At 55.0% G+C, this 13,083-nt stretch overlaps 2 protein-coding genes across 9 annotated transcripts in view; one reads left to right on the forward strand and one right to left on the reverse strand.

The window, feature by feature from the left end:
- Nucleotides 1-321: 321 nt before the first annotated feature.
- Nucleotides 322-5,991, reverse strand: NTHL1 (nth like DNA glycosylase 1). 3 transcript variants are annotated; one of them, XM_040079140.2, is made up of 6 exons: nucleotides 5,905-5,991; nucleotides 4,874-5,106; nucleotides 3,185-3,355; nucleotides 2,671-2,830; nucleotides 1,404-1,509; nucleotides 322-788 (listed from the first exon to the last, which is right to left on the reverse strand). In XM_040079140.2, exons 1-6 carry the CDS (start codon nucleotides 5,966-5,968, stop codon nucleotides 665-667), a joined length of 858 nt encoding a protein of 285 aa, XP_039935074.1. In that variant the 5' UTR covers nucleotides 5,969-5,991; the 3' UTR covers nucleotides 322-664. The 3 variants fall into 3 exon arrangements, 2 of the variants coding, with proteins under 2 accessions (XP_039935074.1, XP_039935072.1); XR_005703209.2 differs by having other exon boundaries at nucleotides 651-788; nucleotides 1,404-1,550; XM_040079138.2 differs by lacking the exons at nucleotides 4,874-5,106; nucleotides 5,905-5,991 and adding an exon at nucleotides 3,556-3,785.
- Nucleotides 5,992-6,067: 76 nt separating this feature from the next.
- TSC2 (TSC complex subunit 2) overlaps nucleotides 6,068-13,083 on the forward strand; it is a 32,873-nt gene continuing 25,857 nt past the window's right edge. For all 6 annotated transcript variants that reach the window (XM_040079524.2, XM_040079526.2, XM_040079525.2 and 3 more), the window contains exons 1-12: nucleotides 6,068-6,110; nucleotides 7,533-7,689; nucleotides 8,235-8,321; nucleotides 8,912-9,022; nucleotides 9,610-9,754; nucleotides 9,895-10,012; nucleotides 10,463-10,511; nucleotides 10,865-10,990; nucleotides 11,305-11,378; nucleotides 11,725-11,851; nucleotides 12,509-12,652; nucleotides 12,870-13,007. In XM_040079524.2, coding sequence (XP_039935458.1) covers nucleotides 7,552-7,689; nucleotides 8,235-8,321; nucleotides 8,912-9,022; nucleotides 9,610-9,754; nucleotides 9,895-10,012; nucleotides 10,463-10,511; nucleotides 10,865-10,990; nucleotides 11,305-11,378; nucleotides 11,725-11,851; nucleotides 12,509-12,652; nucleotides 12,870-13,007 — 1,257 coding nt within the window. In that variant the 5' untranslated portion in view covers nucleotides 6,068-6,110; nucleotides 7,533-7,551. The remainder of the gene's footprint in view (nucleotides 6,111-7,532; nucleotides 7,690-8,234; nucleotides 8,322-8,911; nucleotides 9,023-9,609; nucleotides 9,755-9,894; nucleotides 10,013-10,462; nucleotides 10,512-10,864; nucleotides 10,991-11,304; nucleotides 11,379-11,724; nucleotides 11,852-12,508; nucleotides 12,653-12,869; nucleotides 13,008-13,083) is intronic.

Consider the following 13,083-nt stretch of genomic DNA (forward strand, 5'->3'; position numbering starts at 1 on the left):
CATCCTCACCTTGTCCCCAGCCCGGAGCACTGAGTGCCACCTCCAGGGATGGGGACACAACACCTCCCTGGGCAGGCAGCCCCTTCCATGTTTAACCTTTTCCGTGCAGAAATCCCTCCTGCTGTCCGCCCTGGCTGTCCCCTGGCACAGCTCTCGTGCTGTTGGCAGCACACCTCGGTTGTGTGGCAGGGCTGGGCAGGCGTGTGCTGCCCACTCTCAGCTGGCAGGGCAGGGCAGGTTGCCATGGCTCAGCCTTGCTGAGGTCCCCCACGTTCTCCTCCCCTCAGCCAGTGTCACACAAATGCCAGCAAACCTCGTGGGTGCAAAAAAAAACCAAACTTGCCACCTTTATTGAAGGAGTATTTACAAGCAGCAGCAAGTCCCTGAGGACAAAGCTTTTCTCTCCAGTGACTCAGCGTGGCACAGCTGGGACTTGCTCAGCCATTCACCCAGGCTGGAGCCTTCAGCTGTGTCCCAGCAGGACTGCTGCCTCTCAAAGCCCCTTTTTCCTCTGGAGAGCTGAGCCATTGCCAGGGGCCGTTCCCTCGAGCTGCTGCAGCAGGCTCCTGTCCCCTGCAGTCACACTGCCAGCCCCGTGCCAGGCCCAGCTTCAGCAGGGCTCAGCCCAAGCAGCTTTGTGGCTCTCCAAAGGTTGGATGATCCCTCAGAGTCTCTTGGCAGCCGGGCAAATGTCTTGGTTGAGGCACTGGCTGCAGCGAGGGTTCACAGGCAGGCAGGTCTGCTGCCCAAAGCCCACCAGGAGCCAGTTTATCTCCTTCCACAGGTCCCTGCAGTGAGAGGAGAACAGCAGGGTTGCCGTGCAGCTGCTTGGAAGGGGTGAGGAACGGCCTGTGGTGTTAATGGGATCCCTTTTCCCTTCTGCCTGTTCCTCCTGGCTTCCCCTGGGCGTGAGTCCCAGCCCTTCCTGATCCCTGCTAGGAACAGCCCTCCCAACCTTTCCTGATCCTGCTCAGCCTGGGAGAGGAGCAAAGCCTGTGCTCAGGCACGTGCCAGGTGTGGAGATGTCCCTGTGTACGTGTCAGCTGGTGTTTATACTGAAAATTAACCACCAGTGAAGGCCAGGATCCAGCCCTGGGCTGAAGCTGCTGTGACCACTGGGCTCAGCAAGGCCCTGTGTGGAAAAGCACCTGGCTTGGGTGGTGGTAAACTTGGTAGGGCAAAAATCAGGGATCAAGAGCTCCTCTGGTGGTGACTGATCCATCTGACAGAACACAACCACCACGCAGGCGAGGTGCTGCTGCTGCAGCTCTGGCAGAGGGAAAACCCCTGCAGCTACTGCGACCCTGCAAAGAGGAGCGATCCAAAACACAGTCCCTGAACCTGCCCCAGGCAGGGCTTTGTGCAGACGTGGCTCCTGCAGCCTGCAGGGGCTCGGGGCTCACCTGGGCAGCCACTCCTCCAGTGCCACCCGAGTCTCCTCGGGGTACTTGGTCTCCTTCTTCACCCACTGGAGCCTGTTCGAGATCCTGTGCACGTGGGTGTCCACAGCTGGGGAGGGAGAGCCCAGAGTTTAGGTGGGGCAGGCACACCTGAACGGAGAGAGCAGAGCCAAAGCTGCCTGTGACAGCCACCAGGCCCAGGGCAAGGGCAAGGCTTCCCCCAGCAGCAGCAGCAGCAGCAGCAGCAGCAGCAGCCGGGTGGAACGGGAGCACAGCGAGGGGAGGCTCTCTCCCAGAACAAACAGGTTCTTCTCAGGCCCGGAGCCAAAAGCATTTGGGGTGGGTGTCTCTCCCCAGGCTCACACGGCCTGAGCCAGCCTCTCCCCCAGGGCTCCCCTGCTCCATGGAGCGGGCACAGGGCAGCCTGGCCCCCGCTCCCTCTCCACGTTCTCATCCTCCCGGAGTTTCGGCTGAGAGTTACGCAAACTGTGATCTCTGCCCCTTCCTCTGCCCACATGGAAAACACATTTCATAATACCCACCAGCAGAGAGGGCTTGGGAGGCTTAAAGCAGTGTTTATAACGTGCTTTGAGCTCACAAGCTCTGAATGCAAAGTGTATTATTGTTAGATCAGCGGTGATAAACCTGTCTCTGGGGCTAATTGGGCAAAACCCAGGAAATTGCTGTAAACAGGAAGACTAAGCCTTGCCTCCCAAATCAAAACCGAGCACACGATTATTTGGAAAACACTCGGCTGCTTTGGCTGCCTCTGGACTTCCCTCCCCCACAGCAGGAGAACAACAGACCCCAAGGGCTGCTGGATGCAGTGCAGAGGCCACGGCCTGCCCAGCTGATGGTCACCAGAGGGGCTGCAGCATCCAGCTCCCGCCCACTCGCTCATCCTGGCTTTCCCAGGGCTCTTCCAGCAGGCAGCACATCCTTTTGGAGCACTAATCTGTCCCCAGGGGCCCCAGGCCGGGACCTGCAGGTGATGGTCCAGCCCTATCTGGCACCAGCTCCCCAGGGCAGTGACTTCCCTTGGGAATTTCTGCTATCAAATTTGGGGAGAAACAGCAGCTGCTAAAATCCCACAGCTCACGGAGTGAGTGGCTGAGGGTCGCATCGTTCCCCCACCCAAATACTCTGCAGATCTCTGACCCCAAGGGATGTTAGCAGGCTCCTGGGGGGCTGGGGCTGCAGTGCTCCCCCCTCTGCCTGGGGAATGGGCTGGGATTTAGGAGAGGGATGGGATAAACACGGTCCAAGTTACCTATCCCAGCCACGCTGTCCCAGGCAATGTGCATGGCCAAATGGGCCATTTTGGGCCCAACTCCTGGCAGCTGCACCAGCTCCTCCACGGTGCTGGGGATGTCACCCCCGTACTTCTGCTTCAGGATGGCTGTGGTCTGCTTGATGTACTTCACCTTGTTCTGGAAAACCAAGGGGAAAGGCACACAATCCAGGCTGCCCTCCAACACCGGGAAAACAGACACACAGCCCGGAAAACCGACCATTCCCGAGTGTGTGTTACAGGTGAGGCCACACATGGGAGCTGCGCAGGAGACTGAGCCTGGACTTCTACTTGAAACCAAAATGCTGAGAGCTGGGAGCTCCAACCTCCCTGCACAGCCCAGGTCCTGCAGCCAAGCCAACCTCACCTTGCTGGCAGGACAGCGTGCCAACAGTGGTGTAAAACCCAGCTTTTAGCCTGGCTCCAGGGGAGAGCTCCCCACAGGAAGGGCCCAGGGGGCTCCTCTGTGTCCGTGCGGCCATCCCGCACTCACCCTCCAGAATCCCACGGGATAAATGATCTGTCCCAGGGTCTCGTCGTCCATCTGCAGCACGCTGTCCACGGTGAGGCCGCGCCGGCGCAGGCGCAGCATGGCAGCACTCGTCACCTGGTCCTTGGTCTGGCTGGACAGCATCAGGGCCAGCAGCACCTGGTAGCGCATGACCTGGGGACAAAGGGGACACTGAGACACCCGGGGGGGATCTGGGAGGATCCAGCACCACCCTCAGCGCAGGGTGTGCTCCCACCCTTCAGCCCTATCCGCCTCCAAGAGGCTGGAAGGCTGCAACAGGAATAATCCGTAACCTTTTCATTCCACCACACAACGGAGGGAGGAGAAACACCTTCAAGCTCAGCTGCCAGTACCTGTGAGAGGGCAGGGGGCAGCTCTGTGTGCTGGGATCTCACTCCAAAGGCGCCAGTGCTGAGCCACAAAGGGCTGGACAAAGCTTTTCGTGAGGATGGCATTCTCAGGAGACCCACAGGATGCACAAGTACAAACGCCCAATGATTTTTCATCCAACTTCTGCTCCAAGCAGCTTTTGAAAATCCCAACCCTCTCCCACTAGGCTTCAGTAGGAACTGGGTGTCTGGCTGCAGTGAGCTCCTCAGGGAACCAAATCTGAAGAACTGGCAAGACAGAGTCTGGGAGAAGAGGGACAAATCCCAGGAGTTCCTCTGCTGCTGCCACGCAGGGTTTAGCCAGGCCATCACCTCCTATTTCCCAATTCTTTCTCCCCAGATGTGATTCCATCCCACCAGAGTGAGGAGGATGACGCAACTAACCCAGAATGACCCTGGATAACATGGGACACAATCCTCCCTCCAGCTCTCCTGCAAAGTTTACAAAACCACAGGTGCACCAGGAAAAAATCCCTGAGTGCATGGAAGCAGGATAACCTCAGGGTACAAAGAAATGGTGTGAGGAGCTGAGGGTTACAACATGCACTTTTTCTTGGAAGCAACAACCCCTCTTCCCCAGGGAAGAGAAGCTATTTCCGCGTGGTGCACCACGGTCCCCCGGCCCCACAGCTGCCAACCCCCGTGGCTGAGAGCGTGTGACATTCCCTGGGTCTGGGGTCAGAGCTCATCCTTCTCCCCAGGGATCCAAGCCCAGGGCAGGATGCTGGCAGCGAGGACAGCATTCCACGTGAGGCTGTCCAGCTGCGTCCTCCAAACCCCTCCCTCAGAGCCCAGCAGGTCCCGCTGCTCCTCTGAGCCTGCCTCTGGATCATCCCCACGTTCCCACTCCAGAGGCTCCTGCTGCTCCAAGTCCACAGGGCTGGATGTTCTCCAAAGTCACTTCCAACCCTAACAATTGTGAGTTCCTGTGATCCCCACATTCCCACTGCTCCTCCAAGCCTGCCCGTGGGTGCACCCCACATTCCTCTGCATTCCACAGCCACCTTGCTGGATACATTCCTTGGACTCCTAACGAGATTTTTAAGGAAAAAAAGGAACGTGGCTTCACGCCCTGCCAGCCTGCTCCATAAGGCAGAACTGCCCCTCACATTCATCACATCCTCCAGGACCAATCCCAGCCCAGAGTCCTGACCCAGCTTCTGTCCTGGAAACATCCCAAGTGGGACAGATCCAGGGGCAGCATGAGGATGAGGGAGGCTGTGTTTTCCTGTGCCTGCCGGAGCTGGCAGCAGGATGCTGTTCCCGGTGGGAATGCTGTTACCTGTGGGGGTGCACTGCTGTCGTAGCACTTCTGCACTCCCATCTCATCCACGGGAGCATCCCTGCTCCTCCTCATCTCCCGGATGCGCTCCAGCTGCTCCCGCCAGTTCGGCGGCTCCCAGCGCGCCCTCCGGGGCTCGGCCCCATCGCCCTGCCCCGCTTCGTAGGCAATGGCAAGGCTCTTCCTCCTCCTGCTCTGCCTCGGGATGCCGGGCGTGCCCTGCAGCTGGCTCCCTGCACGGGATGGCGCAGAGATTCCAGGCTCGAGGAGAGACGCCTTCACCCCTGGCAGAGCTCAGTGACAGCCCCATGTGCCACCCAACACCCAGGGGACCCTGAGCAGGGCGAGTTCCCTCCCCTTAGTCCCAACCCAAACGCCGCACATCCCCCTGTCCCAAGCAGAGCCAGCACGGGGCGGGGAAGGGCGGAAGGACTTGGGGAACGAGTGGCAACAGGTGACAACAGTGGGGTTAAATGTGACACGAAGGGGACACGTGTCCCAGACACAGGTGAGGCTGCTGAGGGTGCATCCCCAGCCCAGGACAGCCACATCCCTCACTGCCACATCCCTCGCTCCGAGGGGGATGTGACGAGGACACCCAGCCCCTGTCCCCAGGCAGGCCGGGCCCCTGGTGCCCAGCACAGCCCCGATCCCCCCTTCCCGTACTCCCCGGAATCATCAATTTCCCCTCTCCCGCACGCCCGGGGCCCTAGATCCTCTCTTCCCGTAACCCCAGGACGCCGCGATCCCTCTCTCACACTCTCGATCCCCTGTCCGTACCCCGATCTCCCCTGTCCCGTACCCTGATCCCCTGTCCGTACCCCGATCTCCCCTGTCCGTACCCCCAGCCCCTGTCCCGTACCCCCATCCCCTCTGTCCCTTACCCCGATCCCCTGTCCCTTACCCCGATCCCCTGTCCCGTACCCCGATCCCCTCTGTCCCGTACCCCCATCCCCTGTGTCCCGCACCCCGATCCCCTGTGTCCCGCACCCCGATCCCCTGTGTCCCGCACCCCGATCCCCCGTCCCTACCCCCGCTGGCCCCGGCCGAACGGAGCCGCCTCAGCGCCGCAGGCCGGGGCCGGGCCGCGCTCATGGCGGCCCCGCGAACTACCGGGCCCGGGGCGCACCGGGGCCGCCGGAACGGGCGGGGCCTGCGCGGGGGCGGTGCCGGCACCGGGCCCCGAGCGGAGCGGGCCGGGGGCGGCGGGGCCGGGCCGGGCCGGGCCGGGCTCGGGGTGAGTGACGGGGGGACCCGGCACCCTGGGAGGGGGATGCGCTTTTGGGCCGCGCTGTGACCCCGCTGGGTTTGGGGTCTGCGGTGTGACCCCCGTTGTGTTTAGAGGGGTTTTTGGCTGTGACCCCGTTGTGTTTGGGAGCTGTGCTGTGATCCCCGGGTCTGTGCTGTGACCCCTGTTTGTGTTTGTGGTCTGTGCTGTGATCCCCGTTTGTGTTTGGGAGCTGTGCTGTGACCCCCGTTGTGTTTGGGGTTTGTGCTGTGACCCCCGTTGTGTTTGGGGTTTGTGCTGTGACCCCCGTTGTGTTTGGGGTTTGTGCTGTGACCCCCGTTGTGTGTCCCTAAGCGGTTGTGGCATGTCCTGGCTTGGGGGTGGGATGTGACATGTCCGGGCTTGTTTGGGGTCGCGGGGGGACAATGTGCCATCGCCCAGGGTGGCTTAGGGCTGTGGGGGTCCCCAGGGCGGTGCGCTCTGTGTGTCCCTGGGGACAGAGGGCTGGGGGCTGTGTGTGTCCCCACCACCGAGGATGGTGGGCAAAGGGCCATGGTGTGTCCCCTGGTGACACTGGGCTGGGGTCCCTGGTGTGTCCCCTGGTGACACTGGGCCGGGGTCCCTGGTGTGTCCCCTGGTGACACTGGGCCGGGGTCCCTGGTGTGTCCCCTGGTGACACTGGGCCGGGGTCCCTGGTGTGTCCCCTGGTGACACTGGGCTGGGGTCCCTGGTGTGTCCCCTGGTGACACTGGGCCGGGGTCCCTGGTGTGTCCCCTGGTGACACTGGGCTGGGGTCCCTGGCATTTTTGTGCCCAGGGATTTTTGTGCCCAGGCTGTGGGAAGGCCATGGGGTGTCCATGGGGATATAGGGATTTATGGGGACACGGGGGTGTGGGGTTGTTCAGGGTTCGTGTGCCCAGGGCGAGGGTCCCCTAGGCACAGCGGGTGGGGCAGGGAGAGGCAATTTCTGGAGGCTGTTGTTGTGATGACCATCCTTGTTCTTGCCCCATCATTTTTGCCGTGGCAGCACTTGGATGTTCCAGCACTCAGATTTGTAAGTCCTTCCTCCCTTCCACATCCGCAGCACGGTGTGCTTGGCCTTAGCTTTGGGAACAAGTATCCGGCTCACACCTTCCAAAAAGTGTGTGCACGTGGATATACTGCAAAAACCAGCCTGGGTGGTGGGCTGGGCATTCAGAGCTCCCAGGAAAGGGTATCCCAAAGGCCCCGTGTTCCATGGGGAGCTGCAGGATGCAGGTGCTGAGGGCTGGGGCAGCACAAGCTCCTTGTGTTTCCTCAGTGTTGGAAGGGAGAAACTTCGCCCACGTTTGAAAAGGCTCAAGACACCCAAGCTCTTTGGAAAAGCCCCGGTGTGATGCTGTTATCGGGGTTTTCCTACTGAAATATTCCCCCCCTGTTCTATGTTTGCAGGCCTCAGCATTTGGCAGCAATGGCAAAGCCTCAGAGCAAGGATTCTGGGCTGAAGGAGAAGTTCAGGAACCTCCTGGGGCTGGGAACATCCCGGGGAAGTTCAAAGTCGTCGGAGGGCAAGCAGACAGAGTTTATCATCACGGCAGAAATACTCAAGGTGTGAGAACTGAGGGGAGTGAAGGTGGGGTAGCGCCTGGGGTACCTCAGCTGAGGGGATCAGGAGGGCTTGCTCCTTTCCTGGGTTTTTGGCATTCAGTTCCTCTCCATCATTCCCTCTCCTGACCTCTCAATTCATTCTCTAGTGAATTTGGTGTAGGACTCATCTACTTTGCAGCTCCAGCATTGGAGTTATTCACTCTTTGAATGCTTTGGAGATACTTGTTATGTTGGCTTACAGGGTGTTTCCCTGTCCCCTCTTTTTTTATAGTCTGAGCTTGATGAAGTTTCTGTGGTGGCAGTTTCCACAAGCTGGGAACTATTTCTGTTTTATCAAAACCTTACGGTTCTGTGGAAATGAAAAATAAAATAATTGATTCCAGTAATTGGTACCACAAGTCTGTGAGCAGAATAGTTGGCACACAAGGAGGAAAATACCAAAAAAAAAAAAGGGAGAAGGAGACCAGAATTCCTTCTCCCCTTGGAGGAATGGATAAGTGTTTCTGGTAAGATAAACTGTTAGCTTATTTCTCCATTTCTTTCCAGGAACTGAGCATAGAGTGTGGATTGAGTAACAGGATACGAGCAATCAGTCAAATTTGTGAAGTGGCAAAAACCAAAAAAATTGAAGAGGTGAGTTCCAAAGTGTTCAGTGAGTATTGGAAGGATGGAAATGTAAGCAGCAGCTCTCAAAACTATCCTAAGAGACTCCTGGTGTTTAGAAAGCTTTTTAAAATGGGTGATCCCAGAGGCTGCTTTGTGCTGTTAGAGGAAATCTGTCTGCCCAGCCTTCCAGCTCTGGAGCAGAGGGGATGGAGCTGTTGGGCTTCTTGGACCTTCCTGGAAGGAGAACGCTGGGGATATTCAGGACAGCTCATGGGAGATGATGTTTACAGGGGTTTCCTTGTCTCCTCCTTGTTAATAAGCAGCCCCCAATTGGTTTTGAGCTCATCTTGTCGCTGGGTGAAGGCTTCTGCACAAATATTCCCGCTTGAAGTGAGTGTGGAATGAGGAGTTCCAGTTGCTGGGGTGTAGGGCTGGATTTGGTGTCTGAGTGCACGACCAGGTGGGTGAGCGTCCCTCAGAGCAGAGACCTCCGGGCGTGAAACCCCCGCATCCTCATCGTGAATGCATTGTGAGCTGCTGGCTGGAGGTCCCAGGAGGAGCTGAGCTTTCCTGCCTCATGCTTTTGCTCCTGTTTTTGTTTTTGTTCCTGCTCCCAGCACGCCGTGGAGGCCGTGTGGAAGGTGGTGGCTGACATGCTGCAGCCGGAGCGTCCCGCCGAGGCCAGGCACGCCGTGCTTCACCTGCTCAAGTCCATCGTCCAGGGACAGGTGACAACAACCCCACAGGGCAGGGAACTCACCTAAACTGGCCTTTGTGCAGGGGAGAAAAGCACCATTCTCTACAAATGTTCACATTTGTCGTTTTGGTTGTGTCTCGTAAATGAGAAGAGGAAGCATTTTAATTTTAAGTCTTGGTTTCACCTTGCAGTAAAACTTTTCATGCAACGCATAGGAAGCTGTTCTGGTTTGGGCTAACGCTCTTGAGAAAGAGGAAATACTTTGGGTTAAGTTCAGCACAATTCAGCAGATTTTACGTGGTCTTTGCCCAGGCCTTCTAGTCCCAGTTTGCAGCTGGTTTTGATGCTTCAGGTATGCAAGGGGTTCTGTGTGAGACACTTCTGGCCTGGCCAAGTTCAGCACACAGGGAATTCCTCAGATTTCCCAACGTGTTGCACAAACATGGGGCTGAATCAGCCCAAAGTTGTTGTTTTCAGCGTTCTGAGAAAGCAGGGGTGGATGCTTATGGAGACAGTGGGCATTGATTCAACAAAAACGTAATTTCAAGCACGAAGATTACTGAGGTAGACCTTGATAATATCCAGGCCTTAACCCCTTCCCTTTTATTTTATTTCAAGGGTGAGAGATTAGGGATCCTCAGAGCCCATTTCTTTAAGGTTATTAAGGATTATCCCTCCAATGAAGATTTGCATGAACGGCTTGAAGTGTTCAAGGCTCTGACGGAGAACGGGCGGTACATCACCTACCTAGAGGAGGAGCTGGGTGAGCATTGTCCCAACCCCTCTTCAGTTTTGGGGGGAATAGATCAAGGCAGAGACATCCACTGATAACAGGAAAGGGTAGTGGTGTCATTCCTGGGTAGAAGGCATATTGTGACAGGGTTTTTTTTTTCCCTTCTTTAGCTGATTTTGTGCTGCAGTGGATGGATGTTGGGTTGACTTCTGAGTTCCTCCTGGTTTTGGTGAACCTGGTGAAGTTCAATAGCTGCTATCTGGAAGACTATGTAGCTGACATGGTCCAGTAAGTTGTTTTGTTTTGATCCCTACCTGCTTATTCCTGGTAAATTACAGAGAAAGTTGCAGATCGATGTACAGACAACTGGGATATTTTTCGTCCCCATCTGGATCTGTTTCGTCCCGGGTAATTTCTGACAAATATTTGACTTTCAGTTCTGTGGTGTTCAGGGCTGTTTGAGTTTAACTCAATGCGTTTTTCCCTTTCCATGGGGTGGGCCTGATTGCACTGCTGAGTCCCACAAGGGTCTGTGCTGTTGCATTACCTGAGCTGCGTTTAAGTCTCCCTTTGACTTTATAAAAGAGATTGCAGAGCTCAGTGTCCCTTGAGTGTCACCAACATTGCCACAGGAAGGGCAGTGTGGAGTTAAATAACATGGCAATTAACCTGACTCTTTGTAATTTGCTTAAAACCATGTGGAGCAAACAATTCTAATTAAATGTTCTTTCTTAACAGCAAGATCTGCCTCTTGTGCATTCAGACTTCCTCATCTGTGGACATAGAGGTCAGTGATCTGAGTTTCTTTTAGTGCTGCAGAACTCTTTGAAGTTCTTTGAAACTGTAACTTTTGCAAACAAAATCAGATCATCAGACTCTTGGGTTTATTCTCATCTTTCAAGAGAGCTGATGCAATATTATGTCATTTGTAAGCCAATAAATCTCATGCACCATTAATTTATTCCAAAGCAAACAAAGCATTAATCAATTTGATAAGTGAATCAACAATGCTTTTTAAAAAGAAAAAAAACCCCAAAAATATCTTCATCCCTTTTGACTTCCTTGGTGTGCCAGGTGAGGATTTGACCTGGTTGATTCACAGGGAAGTGTACAACCATTTTGTCTTTCCCTTTCCCAAAGATTTCCTTGCAAGTCCTGGATGCCGTTGTCTGTTACAACTGCCTGCCCTCGGAGAACCTGCCCGTGTTCATCATCACCCTGTGCCGCACCATCAACGTGAAGGAGCTCTGTGAGCCCTGCTGGAAGGTCAGAACCCAGCTTGCTGTCCTGATTCACTCCTGGGTGAAGTGTCAGACATACCCGTGCACATCTGCCACCAGTTTCAGCTCGCTTTGAAGAGTAAATTAAAAATTCAACTATTGAGGGATCAGCGTCTCATTAGTGCAAGTTGTGTCATGTCCCTGGGATTCTCCCCTGGTTTCAGCTGCTGTGACAGGCTTCTGTCCTGGCTTGGGAAAGGCAGGACACATTCACTGCAGAAGCATGGCCAGTTAAATCCATGTTTAGGCTCCTGAGTGTTGTAACAGTTGGGGATTGAGGCGTTCTCTCTGAATTTGCAGCTCATGCGCAACCTCTTGGGAACTCACTTGGGACACAGTGCCATCTACAACATGTGCAGGATCATGGAAGACAGGTAAAGGAGGAGGATCCAGCAAATCCAAGGATTTCAGTAAGGTCCTGGTGAGATAGATGGGGAGTCACCAACCTCAGGAGAACAAGCTGAAGGTTCTGGTGCTTAGAAACAAATTCCCTTTCTAGTTGCGCTGCTGAAGTGCTCATTTGGGGCGTTTCTGAATTTAATTTCCCTCTGTTTAAAGTCGTGGTGAATGATTTTCTGCTTTTCATGTTTGTCCATTGCTGTGCAAGGCCCTGATGTGTAACAGCTGGGAATTCCTGTTGGGACAGTGCATATTCCTGTTGACTTTGTGTGCTGAAATAAATGTGGCATGGTCTGACTCTTCCCTTCCCCCTGTCCTTAGATCCTACATGGCAGATGCAGCCCTGCTGAGAGGAGCTGTGTTCTTTGTTGGGATGGCTCTGTGGGGGGCTCATCGCCTCAATTCCCTCAGGAACTCCCCAACTTCAGTGCTGCCTTCATTCCTCAAGGTAGGCTGGGATGCTGGGGGAACTTTTTAATCACCTGGACAAATTTAAACCAAAAACGTGGCCCTCTACACCAAAGAGACCTTTGTAGGCCTGGAGGACGAGAGCGAGAAATAGGGTGTGGGGTGAAGCAGGGAGAAATGGTAAAACAAGTAAAACAAGAGGATTTGTGTCTGTAGCTGAGGCCTCCTCCTCGAATATCTTTGGCCAGAAAAGCAAATCCTTTCTCCTCTGAATCCTTTCTAGCAAGTACCTACACTGTGGGTACATTACCTTAAAAAATAAAATACAAAGCAGCAACTTTCACTCTTCCCAGTGGGTGGTACAAAAAGTGAGGGAGGGTGTCTTCAGGGACAGCATCAGTGCTCTCAAAATTTCCTCATCTGAGTGCCTCCAGCAGGAATTACTGGCTTTAATCCCCTTGTCTGCCTGTAGGATGGGGCTGTGTCTGCCATCTGAGCTACAGCTGCTCGCAGGAGAGCAGCACTGCTCTTGAGAGAGTGGCTCTGTGCTGTGTCCTTTGTGTGCAGAGGCTTGAATGGATTTATCTCAGGCCTCCAGGCTGATTTCCTAATTAAGAAGGCGTGTTGCATTTGGATGCAGAGGGTTTCTGGGCTCTGCTCCCCGACTGCTCACTGACTGAAGTGCTTTGGGTTCCAGGCCATGACCTGTCCCAACGCAGTCGTGTCCTACGAGATCGTTCTCTCCATCACGCGCCTGATCAAGAAATACGGGAAGGAGCTGCAGGCTGTGACCTGGGACATCCTCCTGGACATCATGGAGAGGCTGCTGCAGCAGCTGCAGGTGGGTGTTGGGCCTGCCTGGAGGTGCTTTCAGTCCCAGGGCTTTGCCATGAATTGTTTTGCAAACCGGGCTGTGTGTGCACTGTGGGGAATTGAAGCTGAGAAGGGCTTAGCTCCATTCTCACCGCTGCGCTTCTCTTGGGTTTTCTGTTTGTATTTAAAATTAGCACTTTTTGGCAAGGTGGAACTCTCTCAGGATTGGTTTTGCCTCTTTTCAGGTTCTGGAGAGCCAGGAACTGAAGTCCATTGTACATGATCTCCTAACCACAGTAGAAGAACTCTGTGACCAGAATGATTTTCATGGCTCTGAAGAGAGATTTTTTGAGCTAGTGGAAAGATGTGCTGATCAGAGACCAGTAAGGCTTTGTTTTTATCTTCCTTTTGGGTCTCTTCTGTTACAGCTGAAATTTGAGAGCCCTGAAACAGGAAATG

The sequence above is a fragment of the Hirundo rustica genome, chromosome 15, assembly GCF_015227805.2.
Source record: "Hirundo rustica isolate bHirRus1 chromosome 15, bHirRus1.pri.v3, whole genome shotgun sequence".
In the NCBI taxonomy this organism is placed as follows: domain Eukaryota; kingdom Metazoa; phylum Chordata; class Aves; order Passeriformes; family Hirundinidae; genus Hirundo; species Hirundo rustica.